The following is a 21236-nucleotide window of genomic DNA, read 5'->3' on the forward strand; positions in this document are numbered from 1 at the left end:
AGGAAAACATTAGATACCCAAGGCAAGAGCTCTCACAATAAATATAATAGCTTGGGAAACAGTCCTCTATGAACTAAAAGCAAATGCAAACTGTGCTCTGAAAAATAAATTTTACTTTACTGTTCACTTTTCAAACTAAAGTCCTCAAAAAGTGAGACAGTATGTTGGCTTAACATGAACGGAAAATTATTAAAAGTAACAATTGTAGTTTATTTCATCACTCCTAATATTTGCAGATGACATCATCATCATCAGGGGCTTGAAGCATCTGTCTGGTCTGGACAAGGGTTCAAATCATCAGGACACACGGAGGCTTGAGACTGACAAGGAAAAGTTCAGCTGAAGAACTCAAATCTAAAACTGGGAATAACTGACTAACCAGTGGTACACCAAAGAAAAGAATGCGTCTGGAGAACATAGTGAACTACCAACTATATGAGCAAACAAAATGCTGTCAAATACTTACAACTCATTTTGGAATTACTAAACAAAATGTTATTACACGGGGAAGCAACCACTCTGTCCTTTCTCAAAGCACTAATATCCCGATTAAATGCCACACTAAGTAGTGTGTAGACAAATAAAAATCCAGTAAAGAAAGTTGCAGGGTGTTTTTAAACATTTCCATGAAGAATCTATACGTGCCTTTTGGTACAAAGTTATCTACGAAAAGCACCAAAAACCTAACAAAAAACCACCTGAATATACACTAGAGAAAAAAGAAGCGGCAAAACCAGCTTAGGCATGAAACAAATATGTACTTAAGGAAACTTGTGAAAGTTACTTCTCTAGAGGTTTTAAGAACAGAAGAGTCAAGCATCTGCCAAATATAGTCCATCTACACACAACACTAACTGAAGAAAGTACTAGGTGATGGTCCATTCCAACCAAACAAATCTATGGCTCTGTGAAGTGCCAGACAATTATATACACATCTGCAAAATGCCTGCTACTGAAGAAAAACCCAACCCCTACATTGCATTGAGCAACGGACAATTTACATTAATACAAATCCTAGTCTATGTTCAGGACCTAAATAAATGATTTGAAGGGTTCAAAAAGCTGTTGAATCCTTAAGGGGACTGATTCATATGAAGGTTAGACAGAACTAGGCGATTCTCTCATTACTGTAATTTAATCCATAGGCAGAAATAACATAAATTTATTCAGATATACACCTTTAATCTAAACATGTATGCTAAAGAATAAAGGTCTCAGTTTTGTTCTGTTAAGAAAGAGGGCAAAGCTACATGGCATAGCACTTTCTAATTCACATACTGCAAGTCCATACCCAAAAAGCAGTGTCTCTACTTCACTACTATTACCCACTAGCATGAACTAATGAACTATTTCCACTTTCAGTTTATTTTTACTAAATGCCAAGGTCTTTAACTGAAATATTTAAAGATTTATGTTCTTTCAATAAATAACTGTTTGAAGTCAGTCTGGTCAAACCCAATTTCCCAACATACTTCATTTATTTTTTCCAACAGAAGTCCTAAAGTGTGTTTGAAACACATAAGGAGCGTTTCGTTGGTAGCATGTAGTTAAAATAAGTACAAAAAACCAGCATCAAAAGGATACACTCTAACTGGAGGGAGGTAGCAGGGATTCCCTAATGATTAAATTACTTAAGACTCAGCATTTGATTTGCCTTACTTGAAAAGCAACTCCTTTAAATAAGAAAATGGCTTGCTTCCACTGTAAAGATACCCAGTTCTCCGGGGGGGGTGGGGGGAGAATAAACCAAGACTGGAGATGGCTTTGACACCTCAGTGATTATTAATCGCTTCCTTCACTGAATTGGTTTTTATATTAAAAAAAAAAAATCACCTGAAGGTGATGTAACATTAGACACTTAAGTGAGTTACTATTGTCATCATCGTATTTGTGCTGTAATGATGAGTGACCTACAAAAATTTGTGAAAACTTACAGAAAGCCTAAAAGAGAAATGTTCAATGACATTACAGTAGGTTTAAAACTTTAGTAACTGCTATTTACAAGATGTAAATCTGTTTATACACAATTTATTTGCTTTAGTTTTATTTTTTAATTGCAGTAAGTAGTCACAAGAGGTCACCATATTAAAATATACAAGAAAAACACAAATAAATTGTAAGCTAGAGAAAACACGCTGTATCATTCTGCTTAAAAGGAACTGGTTTCATTTACCTAGGTATTTTTTGGCTTAAGAGCCATAACCATAATTTAAAACATAGAAACCATTTATTAGACATTTTGTCTCTCTTGCTTTGTTTTAAATCAAACATTCAGCAGTATATTAGGATAAGTGGCAGCCAAATGCTATCCAAAGCACTGCAAAGTTTACAGTGTGACATCCAGAATTGCTTGACCTTGTTCCATCATAATATGTAAACTAGTTCTCTTATCTCTGTTGCGTCTTGCAATAAAATTGGATCGATCAACAATTCATTTTATTTTTGCATCCTTATAATTATTGAAGTGATTCACAGCAGCACCATTACTTTCTAGTCCTGAAAACTACACTGATTAATAGAATGCTAGCATACATAAATAAATTCAGATTTGTAAAATTAATTTTAATTAGTTACAAATAAAAAACCCCAATATAACAACCCTGGGGAAAAAACACGACCTAAAATGTAGTTAAGTGAATCCGACTACATTATTTTTATCTTAAATACTGGACCAACACCTTTCTGTCATTGTTATTAAACCACTCCTGTTGAACAAAATATACTCTAATAGAGTATGTAAAACAAAGGAAACTAAGCCTAGTGATGTTTTTCTCTCTTATATTTATACTGGTATGTGTATGTCAATGCAAGTTAAAGAAATATTCTGAGTCAAAAACTGCAATAATTGAGACTGTAAAATTTCCATATAGTCCATGTATCTATATGCATTTAGCACATGACAGTAAACAACTGTTAAATGAGGAACCTGGGGCTTTTTTGTTTGCTTGTTTGATGGTTTGGTTTTTGGTTGGTGTTTTCCTGGGGGGAGGAGGTGTTGGGTTTGTTTGACTGTTAACTGCAACTTTTTCTGTCATCAGTTTAGATAATTTTTAAGTATCTCATCCTTGTACACTATAATCTTAAAATCTGTAGTAACTTATTCTTGATTAACACTAGGGACCAAGCAGTGAAAGGAAAAAAACCTACACAAAACACACAACCAAGGTAGATGGGTGAGAAAGAAAAACACACCTTCACAAATCTGAAACGAGTAATATTATCACAAGCCCAGAACTATGCAGCTTTTACATTTGTTGACTCTTCTAGACTAGAGAGGAGATAGGAATTGTAAATCAAGCACTGCACTGGTAAATAATAGAAGTTAAACAGTCACATACCATGTGTTCTAATCATTTAAACAATTAATTGCTTTCTCCTTTCTCCTCTCCTCCCTCTCAACTATCAGGACTAACATCAAGGAATTTTAACAGAAGCTATTCTCAACATAAATACAATCCACAGAATTCATGTATATTAAATTCTAGTCAATAGAACTTCAGAACTACATTGCTGTCAAGTATCAAGCCATGTTGCTATGGATTTCATCCCAATCACTACCACCATCTCAAAGTATCAGCATGTAGTCTTTAAAATTAACATTTCATCTGTTTTGACTGTCACCAAGAAAAAGCTGAAAAAAATGGCAACTTTATACCTGAAAAATCCATATTTGCAACAGCAATTACCTCACTGCAGTAATTTGAACTTCATTTAAAGCCAGTGGTGACTTGGTCTGAAGGGCTGCCTTTACATTTGGGAATTTTGCAACACTTCTCAGTTCCTCTAGTTGTGCTATCCAATTACATCCCAACTCTACATCAAGATGAGTCTTAAACACAAAACATCCCACAGTTTTTCTGAGGGAAAAAAAAAAAAAACCCAACTGGATAAACAGGCCAGACAGAACCTGTGGTAAACACCAGTTTCCCAACACAAAAGATCAGGGAACCAGAACCTCAGGACACACCGAAGTATACTGCTGATAATAACTCCAGAAGGTCCAACAGTTTTTGGACCTAAGTTTGATGCTTGCTTACTTTCAAAATCCATTCACCCATGAGTTTCAAAAAGCAGCTACCAAAAAGAAGATGAAACATTTCTAGTTCAGATTATTTTCTCAGACTACATACCTGCAATAAGTCTCCTTCATCAAAACGTAGCATTTCTATTATGCCATCTGACTGGATGAAAGCTGCAAAGAAAAACAAAAAAACTAAGTAACTACCAGAAAAATATTTTGTTACTAAACAGAGTAACTTAAACATCTGAAATCTTAAGTACCTTACGTTTTGTATATAGAGCTATGACAAATCACAGTAACAAGAGTCTCTAACAAAATACCAAACACAAATCTGTCATACAGATTTTCCCAAGAGCTCCAATTCCAAGATGTTTGTATTAATAAGCATCACACTTTGCAAATCAGTCTTTTGGCATAAAAATGTTCAACTCCAAAGTGAACAACTTCTTCCTGGTTCCCTAAAAAGGCTGGCTGTACCAAGCTAACCCAGTATTTCAACCAATATGACTGACTGGATACCTATTCAACAAAGTTTAATACATCTAAGCCCAGAAAGAATTCTGACACTTAATAATGGAATTTCAGTTTCATGTATATAACCAAAATCTTAACTGTACATCTGGAAAGCCTCGTTCACACTGATCCCTAATTTTTAGTGTGGCAACAACTCTCTCCATCTTGACAGCAACATAACAAATTCTGGAACAGTTTAGAAGTGTTTGCACCATATGACTAAACTCGATGAAAAGTTCATGCCTCAATCACATATAGGATCCTCAAATTAAGCATTCTTCCTCCACTCATTTCCTCTAAATGTTTGGCAAGGCAATTGTTCTTCAATTCCTCTCATAATGTAGGGGATGCTACTTTCTTTTAAAGACAAAGAAATAAGGGCATTGCCCTTCCTGTAAAATACAATAGTCTGTACAAGAATGAACATGAGTTAAAAAGGAAAGAGAAGTTCAGAGAGGTCTAAATTTCACTCCCCAAAAGACTACTCACACACAAACACACAGAGCAGGTCTTTAGGATAAAATACAGTAACAAACTCAAACCAGAAATTTGTATTTTAAAAAAATCGCTATAAATACCTCCTCCCCTACCCTATGACCTTATTCCATGACTGCCTTTACCATTCAGCTAGATGAAGCTGGGAGTATGATAACACACCTCTCTTTCTGCAAAGAGGAATAACTTCAGAGGAACAAAGAGGAAAAAGTTAAAGATTTCCCAGCCCACAGAAGCATAGTGTACGCTTCTGGAAGATGGAATTTGAATCCCAGTCTGAAAAAAGAGATTTAAACCTTCATCTCCCACTTTGAAAGTCAGTGTTCTAACAAGAACAAGTATTACAAGTGGCCATGTTGGTGACCTTTTATATATGATATTTTAAAAGAAAAAGTGACCTTAGTTTCAGAAAGCAGAAATAAGAAAAAAGCACTCTTGGCAGACAGGAGTAAAGTCACTTACCACACAAAGAAACACTATTTTTGACATGTATTTGTCCCAAGCATTTCCTCACTGCTTTAGTGAAACCTCACTCAGCACCCAAAATTCAATCTGCTACTTAACATATCACTGTCTGCACATCCAGTCTACATCCCTGATTCCCCTCATATTTTGATACCTTCTCCTAAAAGCTACAAACTCCACAACCATGTTTTCATATGACCAAAAGTAAAAGTTAACATAAAACAAAGGTTGCTGCTGTCATCACCAAAAGTCTTTTTGGTATGCAAGCAACCCAAACAAATAAACAAAATCCCAAATCACAACATTTTATACAATTACTTTTCAAGCTACCATACCTCTGAATCCTAACGTGTGGTGACACAGGCTGAGAAAGCAGCCCAGTGCATGTGGAAGTCTGAAAATCACCACAGAGGACAAGAGGCAGGGGGTCAGATTATAAACAATATGCATGCCCTGCAATATTAACAGTGGCATGAGCGGTACTAGTCAGTCATGTCAGCAATATCTTAGAATTTTTTTTGGTGCATTCATTGTTCTATCTTAATGATTTCCAAAAGAAACAAAAGTCATCCTTAATCCAAGAATTGGAGGTTTGGTTAATCATTTATATTGAAGAACTATACAGAACATAGGGCAAGGAAAAAAAGAAAAAAAAAAAAAGAAAAACACCCAGAACAGTATTTAAACAGCTGTTACAAGATCAAGTCCTACAGCTTATGAAAATCTGGGCTTTTAAAACTTAAATTACTGGAGTAGGACCATCAGTTTAAATTTAATCCTAGAAACAAAGAACAAGTGGAGTTTACAGAGTTAACTGGCAATACTTATGCAAGACATTCAAAAGCCACTGTTTAATTTTGTCTTTAAAACCACTCAAAAAACCCTATCTATAAACGAATCATAGCACAAGAGTAAAAATGAAGCTTTGACATGTCAGGTTAAAAGGCAAAGTATGACAGCTAATCACAATTCCATAGAAATGTCATGCCTATGCTCTGTGCAAAAAAATCAAGTTACAGTTTAGCTGATATGGAAGGTAAATTCTCAATTTTTAACTCAGGGAGAAATCCAGAATGAAATTAGACTTTCTGATGTACTTTATTTATTGCAAATTTAATGATGACAATTTTAAAAAAGATTTTATCTATACAAGCGCACCTTCCTAATAGTCAAAAAGAACTGCACCTCTGAGGTTGGGCTTTTTGACTTCTTTTGTTTTCTAGCTTTGTTTTGGAAACAAAGAAAACAGCACTTGACTGTGACATCAGGCACAAACAAAAAAATCATTAGGAAAAGGCTTTTTATATTCATATCTACCAACGAGTAAAACTTAAAAGCGTATTTAATCAAATCACAAATTCTTAGTATTTTCCTAACACTTCTCCCCTGTTTTAAACGATACACTGTAGATACAAAGAGCAGAAAGTAGCAACGGTTCTTCCACAAGGCTAGCACACACAGACGCTCACAGAAACTAGCCAAAACTTTCTACACAAGCAGCTTGAATGCAGGCAGCCCTTCTGTAAACCCCAAACACTTTCTCAGCCACTCTTCAGTTACTTCGTCTTTGCGGCAGCTTACGAACAAAGCAACAGATGTCACAGAACATTCTGAGTGGATGACATTGTTAAATAGAAGTGCCATTCATCATTACATCATTTAAGAAATGTTTTTAGAGAGCAGATGACAGTTAGTGCCAGGTGAAGTCTGATGCACGGCAAAGTTTGGCGGCTGGCCATTTCACAGCAGTCACTTCTCAAGTGAGACTGTGATGAAGTTTCTGTGGTTATACCCTTCACTTTGTTTTAGACTAACTTTCAAGTCTTTGCTTCTACTTTATCAATTATTTCATCAAAGCAAGGAAATTCCAAGTAAATACCTACACCTTTGTGAGCTGAAAGCCTGTTTTTGCAACTGACTTCTCAGACTCTCAATTCAGGATGAAGCAACGAGTCACCTCATTCAAATAAGGCAAAGCCTACTACATTTTAAAAAAGCTCCACTGATGAGTCATAAAGAATCACCCAAATCCCTGTAAGAACAGCTCTCAAACTGTCCAATATGGACCACAGAGAGGACAAAGGCTTCTTCAAAGTGAAATGCACACAGTGCCCAAAGAAGAGCACACTTCCTTCTGGGTATTTGCCCACTCCAGAATTAGAAGCACTTGTACTACCTGAGCTAAGTAAATTCATAAACTTCTGCAGTGCCAGTCCAAAAATAGTCTTCTCTATCCTTTTACACAAAATATGTATGTCACCAATAGAGAATAGGTTATTAACAATGCCAAAAGACTCTGCAAGCAATTAAGTATGAGATCACTTGGGCATGCTTTATTAGGTGAACCATTCCCCATGCTACAGAGGAAGATGACTGTTTCTGCAAAGTCCCTAACAATTTCTTCTGGAAAAACTTCCCAAAGTCTGGGCTGATATCGTCATGCTCTACCATCAGTCTAATACTGTAGCCAATACTTTGATACTCTGGAATAGTAAACTGCAGCAAATTAAGACCTGCCGACTGCCATTTCAGTCACCCCTGCCACATGACTGGCAACTGCTATGAGAGGGGCACAACATAACATTTGGGGTAGGAAGCATCTCAGCTGTCCCAGCGTGATCTGCCACCGCACAAATCAGCAGCCAAGAAGCCAAATTACACCTTAGGAAAATAATTTCTTCCTGACCCTACAGGCAATTGAAGCCCTGAAGACTGCTTAGAATAGTTATTAGTCAAACTTTACATGTTATTAGCATGTTCACAGCCCAAAGAAGGAAAAGGATTAAGCTTCACATGTATAGATTTCTAAGCCAGAAGAATCACCATCTCCATTCCTCCTCACCTATGCTGAGCAGGTATTTTCTTCTAAGAGATATACACAGATCCCTCTCAGCAGAAAACCTTTATCCTTCCAAGATCCCACAAGATGCAAATTTATGAGACTCATGAGAATCTGTGACAATTTCAGTCTCACTACTTGGATATTAAGTGATTTCAGGGTCAAATTTTTCCAGCTTCTAGCTTGCATATCCTGGTTTCCTCTTTTCAGACAATACGTCACTATTAACAGAAGTGATATAAGCAACAGCAAACACTAAAAATATAGAAAAACCCCACCACTAAACCCAATAAAAATAGAAGTTTCATTTTCTGCTTGTTTTCAATTTGCAAGCATTTAAAAGGCAACTTTTTTTATTAAGTCAGCTTTTGTATGAAAAGCACATGAAAGGTATCAGAAAAATCTATAAATCTAAGTCTTTCCACTAGCTCCAAAACACCTTTTTCTAGGGAGAGCATTTTCTAAGCTTTTCCAAACTCTTTAAAAAAATAACAATACAAAACCCACAACCACAGCCATAACCCCTAACCCCCTAAAGCACAGCTTTCTGGAACAGCAAAAAACACTATCCAGTCATTATTACCAGCAGATTTCTAAATCCTTTCCCCTGCCCTTTCCAATAACATCACAGTACTTGATGGTAAACACCTAAAGTAGTAAAAACGGAAACAATAGTGCCCTAAACAGACATTGAATTCACTTAAATTCCTCAAAGCTTAAGCAGCATCTTTTCACAAGTTTATATAGCTCGCAGCCAAGTTTTGCTCAAATATATTCCTATTTTAACTGTCTCTGTTCCAAGCCTTTTATATTTGAGCTTAAAATAAGAAAAGTACAGATGAACAAAGCAACAAATAACAAGAAGAAAATTTTAAAATCCTACAGGTCTCTAAAATAAACCAGAACTTACTATCAAAATCATTTTAGCCAACACCAGTCTTTAGAGGTGCTCAAATTACACATAACAGACTAAGTTTGCATGTAATGCGAGACCACTGAATATGCCAAGACTCTTGGTGCACAATTATAAAAAAATTCTCCATGGTTTACAGGTTATAAGGCCTACTCTGAGATCTAATTTTAAGATGGCTTTGCACATTTTTCTTTCATATAGGCACTGTCAATTTCTTCATTTCAACAGGAATGCATATTCTGGCATACATGCTTATAAAAACACTATTCTGAAATATTACTTAGTTCTTACTCCATAACACAGTTTTTTTTTTTAATTAAACAGATTTTTTTTAAATAAAAATCATTTTTTTATGTTAATCATTACATATCCTCTCACATACTTGCAAGAACTGTTTTCTCCCTTAACTCTTGTCTAAACCAATTTTCTAATTTTCTTATAAGCTATATTTATACAATATATATCAGCTAGTCTATGAATTTTCTCCAAATTCTGGAAATAGTGCCCCAACTTACTAAAATAGGGCCAGATTGATTATTTAAACCTCTCCTAATTTACACTAAGTTTTTTAAAGTCCAGTTTTTAACGCTTTGATTTAATAACTAAGCTCACTTCTAGGTAACTATAACCACGAGCCAATTACAATGTGCTAAATGTCATTCACTTCTGTCTATGCAATTGTAATTACAGCATTTGTATCACTACTGGTTAAACACAGCACAACTAAAACTGTACAAGTTGGTTTTATAGCTTTGACTCAATTAACTGCTTATGTGCAATCACACAGTTTCAACCATCCTGAAGAGTGGAAAACTAAGCAGCATGTGAAATAGAGGTAGGTGGATATATAATGATATAACAGCATTTATGAAAGGAAAATGACACTGTAAAAAATTAAATACCCCACAGATAAAGAAAACCAGTATTATGCCACAGTGCAAGCAACCATTATCATTGTATTCAAGAATATAAAAGTCTGGGGAGCCTCAAGAAACACACCCCAGTTCAGCGTTCAACACAATAAATGCTGTTTAAAGACAGGCCTATTTTCCAAGACAGGAGAGTCAGCATAGCCATCAGCTTGAATGTCTGCCTATGTCCAAACAGGTGACTGTTCTCTGGAAATGTAAAAATCATTCTCCTATGAGCTGGCGATCTCAGGCAAGAGGCTCCAAGAAAGGATTACCAGCCAACAGGCTTCCTTTCCACATAAATCCTCTTGCACTTACATAGCAAATTCACTTGTTTCTTTTCCAGTTGTCCATAACAAAGGGAAATTTAGTAATTTTTTCCAACAGACCTCAGGAAGAGCCATCACAACTAAGACAGTAAAGACACACAAAGTAGTAAAGATCACATGCAAAAATCAGTCATTTTGAAGTATTTTTACATAGAAACATTATTAAATCTTTTTTATTAAAACCCCTAATTACCATTCCTGAAAAAGCCAGCTTGCCAAATTTTAATCTTCTGGTTACATATTAGAGTTGAAATAGAAATATTCCTAGACAACGCACTTTAGTCATCATGTGAAATGAAAAAGCAATCTATTAGCTAAATAATAAAAAGATAGAATTTTCATTAAAAACCTCATTTTGTACTACTGATTGTAAAAAATTATTTTATGACTTTACATAATCCATACATATGCACCAACCTATGCCCAACTTAATACAAGCTTAACAGAGACAGTAAATCACTTCGCACTGCAATACCCAAGTGCACAACTCACTGCTCCACAGTGGCGGGTGGGTGGGTGGGGTGGGTGGTGAAGGTCTTCAAATAATTTATATTTTACTGCACACAACAGCACAAATTTGAGTGTAAATTTGAGTGTATACACTGTTACCCAAATAAGTCTGCGTATACCTCTTTCACTAGCTTACTCCTGTATCATTTCTGACTTCAGATACAAGACAAGCTTATTTACACAGCAAAGCACTTTCCTAGCCAGGAGAGCTGTCACACTGCATTCATCCACTCATCTCTCTTCCCCTTAGCTAAGGTTGATGCGGATTTTTAGGAATTCAGTTTTTAAACCCAGCCACAAAACAGAAAGTGACAGCATGATCCTGATTGAGAACACAGTCCCCAGACACCGAAGCTACCACTGAGTTTGAGAAAGGAAGAAAGCAGGTCTCCATCCTGAAGCTGCCGTTCACACACACATTTGCCTCATGCCATTAGTTTCACACTTCAGAAAATGGTGCAACTGCTGGAAGGTTCCTTTTATGGAGTTTGCACTGATCGGACGGGTTGTGTAATAGATATATCCTTGCAATGAAACTACAGAAACATACCTAGAAACAAAAAAAGCTCACTGAAGGTAACACATACTACACCTAGCAGTTTCCTTTTATTCATTTTTTTCTCAGAAAATTACTTCAGGTTGAGATGGATAGAAAAGAGAATCATTTATTCAAATACCTTTATTCTCAGGTGCCTATTCTGTACTTAGTCTGTATTTCCACCTTATAGAAATCTGCATCTCCATCCGCTTGAGCTAGAGCCATTGACCAAAACCATCAATTCCAGATGGTAGCAATAAATATCATAAAACTTCACTTAAAAATTTTTTTAAGCCAAATACTATGTTAAAAGTTGCTAGATGCTTTAAAACACTTACTAAAACATTTGCCTTAAGTTGCTGCTTTATTTTAAAACATTTTAATAATTTCATTTATTCCTCCAAAGACATATAATTGCTGGCTCCAAAATGCTTCCAAGAAAATAGTATCTAATCCTGTTTTTTTCCTGAAGATTTTATAGGAGGTATGAATGAGAATACATGTTTTTAAATAAATTAAAAGAGAGAGAGAGAGAGAGAGAAAGGAGAAACAATTCATCTGGAGAAAGACTTTAGCATACATTATTTTCAAGCCACAGAAAGCAACACTTCTGACAGTTGTGAAATCTTCTCATGAATCAAAGAGAGGGAAAATTTTAAAAGAAAGTTAAAGAGAAATGCAATATCTGCAAATAGCATCCTTTTTTTCTGGCTTTGGGCCATACCATTTATGGCTTTTTATTCTTTCTAATGATGGCAATTTTAAATATTTTAAAGTGTCAATATGCTAGATTAGGTTACAGTTCTGTGTATTTGTTGTTAGTGAGCTTGTACAGGCATAAAATTAATTGGAACTAGCCTCAAAGCCAAGATAATCTGTCCTGCAAGAACAGAGGGGAAAAGCAGCAGCCCCTCTAAACTATTCTTAGATCATCATCACACTTCAGTTCTCAAATTTTAGCTCAGAAACTTCTAATTGTGGCAATAAGTGTTACTACCCGTGTAGCACTGCAAGTTGACGCGTGCAAGGATAACACGGACTTACTGGAATTCTAACCTTTTCAGCATATAGAAACATTTAATATGTAGTTTACAAGAAATGACAGTTCATAGATTCTGCAGCCTCAGGAGAACAATGCATTAACTGACAATAATTGTAACTATTACGTTAACATCAGCCTTCCAAACTTGCACTCATATGAAATTAGCCACTGAACAGACCCACAAAACCCAGTTACTCAAAAAAATGAGTTGTGCCAACACAGTGCAAATAACTACTTCAAAGACATATCCAGGCCAATTAATGGCCTTAATAAACCTACACAGAGCACAAGAATTGTTCTCTACACTGTAGAAATGAGGAAGAAGGATGGGATTTTCAGGGTTTTCAAAAAACCCCACAGAACAGGAAGACAACAGCATCAGACAGATACCCCACAACATTTCAGCATCTTGCTGGCAATGTGAATGCCATCAGGTACGAGCTACAGCTTCTGCTTGGTGGACAACGCTTGGTTTTCAATGCCCTACTCCCACCTTGCTACCTGCTACAAAGAATGCACTGTATCACTCACCTTAACCAATGTTATGACACAGAAACAGTGCCCTGCTGAGTGACAGAGCTCAGCTCTCCCCCCTGCCCTGATCTGCCCCTCCCCCACCTTTTTTTTTCTTCAGACCCTTATCAGGGTGGGACTACATGAATTTATAGAACAGGGGAACTTAGGCAGCACGTTAACTTCGATTTTGCTGCATAACACTTTCAACTTGGTTAAGACTAAATTACAACTGGAGAGAAGAATCATAGGGAGGGAGGAGCACAGCATCCACCCCCTCTCAGTGCTCACAGGGCAACTGTTACTACAGCATCCACTGGAAATAGCTGTTGAGCTTGGGGGACAAGTTAACAGCAGCAAGATAATGCTTCATCAGCTACCATACCAAGTCTATAAATACAACAATCGAAGGTCAAGAAAAGGTAGAAAAAGCCTCTGTTAAAGCCCTAGTGTTAGTGATGTGGCGGTAATGCTCCTTATTGATGGATCAGCAAAGCAGTCTGTTGACTTGCCACGTGGGGACACCAGCCAGCAGGAAAAAGCTGGCCGCAATGTCTGATAAAGCCAGAAAAGAAATGGGTGGAGAAGAACAACTGCAGCAAGTTTTGAAAGGAGATAAAATATAGGGCAAGAAGAATGAAACAAAACAGGTGAATTCCATTTTTAGGGAAAAAAATCCAAAAACATTAATAAGAAATTAAAGGTGCATGTAGGTATTCGGAAATGAAAAGCTTCAGTATGTTTATAACTGCAGAAATTCAGTTCAGCTACCCAAAATACCTTGGAAGCAGTTACCTCAGAAGTAAATAAACAATCTCTTCTGGCCAGACTCTTTCAGAAACTGCTGTGATGACCTGGGTTGACACCCTGCACAACACAGATCACAGTTTCACCCAATAATCCCAAACCCTTAGGCTTAGTTACAAAATATGTTTCGGAGAGACACCTAATTCTACTTTAAAGACTGCAATCACCCCACATCACTAAGTTGCCCCTTAACTAAAACAGTCTTCACTCACAAATAACCTCTCATTTCTACTTCAACATGCCCAGCACCAAGTCTCAGCCTAAATATGCACACCTTTGATAAATCAAATGGCCCTTCAGCATTAGGAGTTCTTTTTCCAATACAGGTACTTTTAAAGGACAGTTACATAATGCTAAATATTTTTTATTATTATTATTCAATTTCTGAGTTCCTTACTCTAATGTCTTTTTCCCTAGAGAAATTCAATTTAATCAAAGGAAAAATTCATGGGACTTATCAAGTACTGGTGCTCTGACCAAATTTTCCCAGATGAACTGGAGGTTTGTTCCAGTCTTTCCTCTATCAAATAATGATATTCAGTAGTACTCACTGGCAGAGTAACTTCACCTGCGAAGATTCAGTCTCTGTCAATGACAATGATCTCTCCTCCAGCATCAGATATAACCAGGTTTCCCTAAAACCAAGGAATTCATTCATCTTTTCATTATTTTGGAAGACACAGTTTAGCCAAAGCTATATGGGCAGATCATGACCTAGGTAAGCTACAAGAAAGGCAACTGATAAGCTATATGATGATATGAAAGCACCTATATAAAAGTTACACACACACACCCTTCTTATCTTCTTATATTTAGGAGCAACAACTCAGAGGACAAGTGCAGTCTCAGGGCTTTCTATCACTGAATTAAGTAGGAGGTGGCTGGGGGCAAGGGTCTCACTAGATAATGGTCATTTCTGGTACCTCTAGTCTGCTCATTGCTGGCTCCACAGACTGATGTTACACACAGATTCAGAACACCAAAGCAAACATAGAAGAAGGAAATGGTTTCCAGTAAGGACCAAGTATTCTATATCCTCTGTGGCAAGAAAGGAACAGCCAAACTTGGCAACATTCAATATCCAGATCTCTCAACATTCCCTCTGATATATGAGTTGTGCAGATTGTTAAGTATTACTTTAATACATCTTGTATATTAACATGTCAACCACAATTCAATTTATTGTCATATTACCAGCAGCTAGCAAAGATGGAAACTAATGGCTATATTATCCTTTGCATGAAAGATGGGATACAAATATTCTTGTTGAAATAAATTTTTCAAGAGAAAGAACGAAAACTAGGGGACAAATAAAGCCTATGTGATGCAGAACTACAGAAACAAGGAATGGCCAACAAAGTTTTTCCTTTTATTCTGTGACCATGTTTCTTTAGTGCTGCAGCGACAGGCAAAACATCCTGGATCCCGTTACAACTCCACTTGTACCTAAATTGTATCTAAATTACTACAACCATAGCACTGATTTCACCATGGAGTTATGTGGAAACCCACAATTCTCCTGTCTTATGGTTATTCCAGTCAGTTGTGACAAACAAAACTGCAACATCCAACCAAGCTTTAAAGATCACGAGGGAGACCCAAAACACAGAGACAGAGCAATTTAGTGTGGAATGCACCTGAAGATGTCATCTAGCTCAACCTTCTGCTGAAGCACAGTGAATACTGAACCGGGACAAAGTTGCTTAGGCTTTTGTTTAGCAGGGCCTTGAAAACCTCCAAAGTCAAGAGATTTCACAACCCCTCTAGAGAATCTGCTTCAGTCCCTGACTGTCCCCACGGTGAAATATGGTCTCATTATCTCCAGCTAGAATATTGTAGCAATCCTGACCAAAAGACCGTAATCCTTTGAGGACTCAGTGATCTATGCAAGAGCTAACCTGAGTAGACCCGTGTCTCTGCTGTGCTGCATGTACAGGCTGGCTTTCAGGCCTGTACTGGGCTGCAGGATGAGCTCAGCCAGCTCACTCTAACAGAGGAGCCTGCAGGCAGCTCCCACTTGGTACCGGCAATTATGCCACCTGGGTGGCCTTGCTTTTATCTAAAAGCCAGCCAGAAGTTCTCATCCAAGCATCCTTTCTGCTTGACAATAGAACTTAGGAATTGAGTTGTTTTCTTGCAAGGAAATCCAAAATAGGTTGAAGGACCAGCATGGGGTAACCCTTTCTATGCACGGGGTCGGCACAGTATGCTGCACAAGGACAGGAGGCCTTTTTGATGCTGCGCAACTCAAGATGCAAGATCATCTATATTATTCTCGTCGTAATGTTAGCTCTAATAAATAGCACTTTCAATGATATTTCACAGAGTCCGAGTGCCTTTCTTACTCAGATCATCACAGACCAAAACAAACTTTCCCTGGTTAATATTATGATAATTGTCTCTCAGGCTCCTGCCATGCATCTCCGTGAGGAGTCTGGTTCAATTTCTTTCATAAAATCTACTTTGATACCAGCAGGCTGCCACGAGGTCCCTCCAAAGCCTCATCTCCACACAGCTTTGGGTTCCTTAGCCTCTTTTCGTTAGGTCATGCATCCACCGACCATCTTTGCAGCCTTCCAGTGGGACAGCAGAACCGGATGCCGTGGTTTAGGTGTGGTCTACTAAGTGCTGAGTAAACAGGAATAATCACTTTGTTCAGTCTCATGGCTACACTCCTGTATGCTGCCAAGGCACATTGCTGACTCATTTATAGCATTTCCAACTTATATCCCCTGCAAGTATTTCTTCTGTCCCATATGAAGGGCTTTCTCTTTGTCCTTTTTTGTGTTTCATGGAGGTCCTGTCAGTTCATTGCTCTGTCCTGTTTAGAACTCTGAAACACAGCCCTGCCCTTGAGCATACCAACTGCTCCCCAGATATGATACAACAAAGATACTAAGCAGGACAGGTCCCAGAATAGAGCCAGGAAGAACCCCTTGTAACCACCCTCCAAAGTACAGTATGAACCCACTGCTGGGAATAAACCAAACCCAAACACCCTAGAGTTTATCTAGTTGCCTGGATAGTTTTTATCATTATCTACAAATTCCACCCACCAATATTTGTACATTATTCCGGTGCAAATAACTGATTCATTAAGAACTTTTCTGTATTGCTAGAAGATTTCATATTTATTTACAAGCTTCAGATAACCAGGTTTTAAATTCACTTAACATACTATATCAACAACTCATATGGGGGACCCAAAAATCCCCTAGTGGAAGCAGATGTCATGAAAAATAGCTGATTTCTCATATTCTATCTCAATATCAGTATCTTCTACCATTCTCAATCTAAGCCAGGCATTATCTGGACCTTATCTGCACCTTATCACAAAAATAAAGAAAATTCATAAGCCAGTCATACCAAGTTATGCTGAAGCCATCCAATTTCACACTGAGGAAACTACTTTGAGATGTTTCCAACAGAGTACCTATAAGAAAATGAGAAAGCTTTCCGTTTTCAAAAGCTAAAATTCCCTCTTTAGAAACCTCCTCTTTGACAGATTCTCAGTCTTTTTTTTTTTCCCCACTACCACCCTCTTCTACAAGGATCCCATTTTACTTCAGATCTATGGATCTAAAATGTCAAGTTGATGAACAGTGGGTACGTAAGAGGTTTAGTGTTTCAAATTACTTAAACCAGTACCATGCTCATCTACAACTTTGTCTCCTATGCTATCATCACTCCCTCAAATGGTGATTTAATCTGTTCAACATCACTACTAGCTGTATGTCCTGACTTAAATAACTTCAAAAAAACACCTATAACCAAGGGTTGCTTGGGATTTTTTTAAGTTTAAGTAACTTTTAAAAGTCTTAATGTTAACTTAATGTGCACATTCTATTATACCAGATCTTTACAGTCCAACATAGATCTATGTTCAACTGAAAAAACCCTCAGATAAGCCTTAAGTCATCATTAAAACAGATTGCTTTATGAAGATTAGTCAATGCATAAACTGACCAAGTAACTTTAGAAACCTAAGCATGTTGTACTGAGTCAGCTAAACAGTTCTTTTAAATAACATTTTGTAACTTTATACAGTAGGTAGACAGAAGGAGCTGTTAGGTACATAGTTTCATTCCTGTACACCTCCTTCCATTACAATTTATTTGGTAATTTGGTATCCTTAAAACCAGTTCAATAACTCCAGTAAAACTCCAGTAATTCTCAGATGGTTCTCTACTGCTATGTATGCCAGGCAGTAGGAGAGGTATTAAAAATGCCTCTATGATAGTCTCAGTGAGAAGATAGATCTGGGAAGTGTAGCAGGGAAATCTCAAAGTACTGTAAAACTATTTTTTTTTCCTTTCCAGAGAGTGGAATTACATTGCAATCCTTCAGCTCTTTGCTATTGCGCCATTACATCCAGGGTTTTTAAAAAAGAGAACGCAAATGCGCACAGTCCTGGTTTAGTCCCTTTAATATTCCAGAGCACAAGTTATCCAAGCCTGCTTACCAGAAAATGTTAAAAACAGATTTTAAAAGCATTAAATGCAGATGCTGCATCACATCCTCACTACAGTCAGTAAATCACTAATTATTCTGTGTAAACAGTTCAGAAAACAGAAATACCCAACATTCCTGCATCACATGTTAAAATTTTACCAGCTGCTTCTAACAAACCCATATCTGGCACAGAATTATTCTTTGCCTGTATTTATGACTAGAAAGATAAATACCTCCCCTTTAACTCTCATGGTCATTGGTTCCTTTGATTTCCTAAATCAGGCACCTACGTTTTCAATTTACAAGCTTTAGGAAACTGAAAAAGGGAAGCTGGTGGTGAGCAGAATTACTGCCTCGTTATCTTGACTGTTAACAATTCCTCCATATAAGAAAAGTGGGTGACAGCAGGCAAACTAAGTTGAACTATGTTCCTACTTCCAAATTAACAAACTAGGTTACTAATGCCAAACAAGTAAATCACAAAAATAAAGGCTATTCCAGCAATGCACTGATATTATTCCTGTGCAAGAAGAAATTCTGCATCCTCTGTCTTGGTATTAATAATAAAAAATGCTGAAATACTAACACAATTTTTTAGAAAAAAACAGAAAGGATTTTTAAAATAACTGTAGTTTAAGCTCAAATTTGGCAACTACCACAAGCAAATGGACTGAATCAGTTGCTTCTGTAATAAGCACCCGGTGCGCTCACCTTTTGGAAGTACAGGATAACGCAAGCTGGAAACGATCCCAGAGGCCTCCAGCCCAGCCGCCAGCTCAGAGAGGGAGCCAGTCAGAGCAGGCTGCTCAAGGTGTTACCCAGCCTGGATCCAAGCACCCCCACTTACTACCATGAAGACTGCAGATTTATTTCAAATGCTGTCTTTTAGAAAGGAGGGGGGGAGGAAGGGAAAAAAAAAAAAAAAAAAAAAAAGACACCTTCTCACAGCTCCTGTTACATCCAGGTGAGTTCATGCTGTAGACTGACAAAGTCAGAAGCACCACACTGGATAGCAGTTACTAGCAAGAGAAATAAAATGGATCTTTATTGACTTTTATTCTTGCCAAACCCACATACACAGGAACAAACCAAACTGGTTCTAGCCTGCACTTCAGTCACAGAACTTACGCTGCTGGTTATGCATGAACCACAACATCCACCATTCACTGTTAGACTCCCAGGTGATTTACTAAGTTTACAGTTTGAAAGATTCTTTATACTTACAAACTTAGTAAATCACACCATGGAATCATAACATGTCTCATTTTAAGCACAGCAAAACCGGGTAGGTTTTGAAATAAAGTGACACACAGCAAACATCCAAGCTTTACTGCAAACAGCTAAAATTTTAACTTGCAGAAATGTATCCAAATGACTCAAAGTAACCCATGTTGCAATACTGGCAATCAATTCCTGTCCTGGTTTTGGCTGGGATAGAGTTAATTTTCTTCTCAGTAGCTGGTACAGCGCTGTGTTTTGGATTTAGTATGAGAGTAATGTTGATAACACACTGATGTTTTAGTTGTCACTAAGTAATGCTCACTCTAAATCAAGGACTTTTCAAGTTTCCCATGGTCTGCAGGGAGGAGGGGCACAAGAAGCTGGGAGGGGACACAGCTGGGACAGCTGACCTGAATGAGCCAAAGGGATATTCCATACCACAGAACATCACACTCAGTATATAAACTGAGGCGAGTTGGCTGGGGCCTGCTGGTCACTGCTCGGGGACTGGCTGGGCCTTGGTCAGTGGGTGGTGAGCAACTGTGTTGTGCATCACCTGGTTTTTTGGGTTGTTGGAGGGGTTTTCGCCCTCTTGGACTTTATTCCCCTCTCCTCTTCATTACAATTATTATTGTTGCTATTATTATTTTTACTTTATTTCAATTATTACACTGTTCCTACCTCAACCCACAGGTTTTACCTTTTTCTGATACTCCTCCCCATCCCACCAGGGTAGGGGGCAGTGAGCGAGTGGCTGTGTGGTACCGTTGCTGGCTGGGGTTAAACCACAACAATCCCAAAAATCACAGCTGAAAGCTTTAAATAAAGCAGCACCTCCAGACTTCTGCAAACTTCAGAGGGGCTTCATCATGTTAGGCACTATACAAATACATAGCAAGTTCCCTCAAGAGTTTACAATCCAAGGCCCTGAACTGCAGCATGCTATCCTTCAACTGACCTCTGCAGGTGAGAGTACCTCAGTGTGCCTCACACATGCCATGTAACTGGGCACTGATGAGGGAGAAAGGGATGCAGAGGAGGGAATAGCAACCATTTTGTGATTACACAGAAAGTCGTGAAGAACATGGGGTCTCCAGTTCCTGTCCATTGCAATGTTTTGTTATATTTAATTTAGCCCAAAGATTTTGCAGACAAGCATGAGACACATGGTTAATACTTATCATTCATGAAAACAAAGACATAGTGCAAACCTCATCAGCTCTCCCATACTTCAGTTTCAGTGAGATAGCACAGTCAATTTTTATTCACTGTTTTTCCCTCACACTGTTCATGATTCTGATGTGCTGCTTCAGCTGCTAGAGTGTTTTCAGTTTGAGGTCATACTTTCTGGATCACATTTTGATTTATGTCAGGGTCAAAACATTAGCATTAAAATAAACAGTAGCATGCTATATATTAGTTCTGACAGCAGGATATGACAAACAGGCAGTATATGTGAAGAGGGGGTTTTATCACATTATTTTAAACATATAAGCTTTCTCGCACATCACCTTCCAACATTAGTTTACTTCCAACATTCATACAGAGTATCCTCGATTGCCATTTTAGATAATGTTATAAAGCAAAAAGGAAAAGCTACTTGCCTGAAATTAGACAAAATGATAAAAATGGAACCAGGACTCCAGCATCCCAGTGCACTGTTCTAA

At 37.6% G+C, this 21236-nt stretch overlaps 1 protein-coding gene across 1 annotated transcript in view; it reads right to left on the reverse strand.

Moving 5' to 3' along the window:
• TMEM131 (transmembrane protein 131) overlaps positions 1 to 21236 on the reverse strand; it is a 103331-nt gene that overhangs the window by 77967 nt on the left and 4128 nt on the right. Inside the window, exon 2 of the mRNA XM_055701391.1 lies at positions 4131 to 4192. Coding sequence (XP_055557366.1) covers positions 4131 to 4192 — 62 coding nt within the window. The remainder of the gene's footprint in view (positions 1 to 4130; positions 4193 to 21236) is intronic.

This window comes from Falco cherrug, chromosome 2 (genome assembly GCF_023634085.1).
Source record: "Falco cherrug isolate bFalChe1 chromosome 2, bFalChe1.pri, whole genome shotgun sequence".
Classification (NCBI taxonomy): Eukaryota; Metazoa; Chordata; class Aves; order Falconiformes; family Falconidae; genus Falco; species Falco cherrug.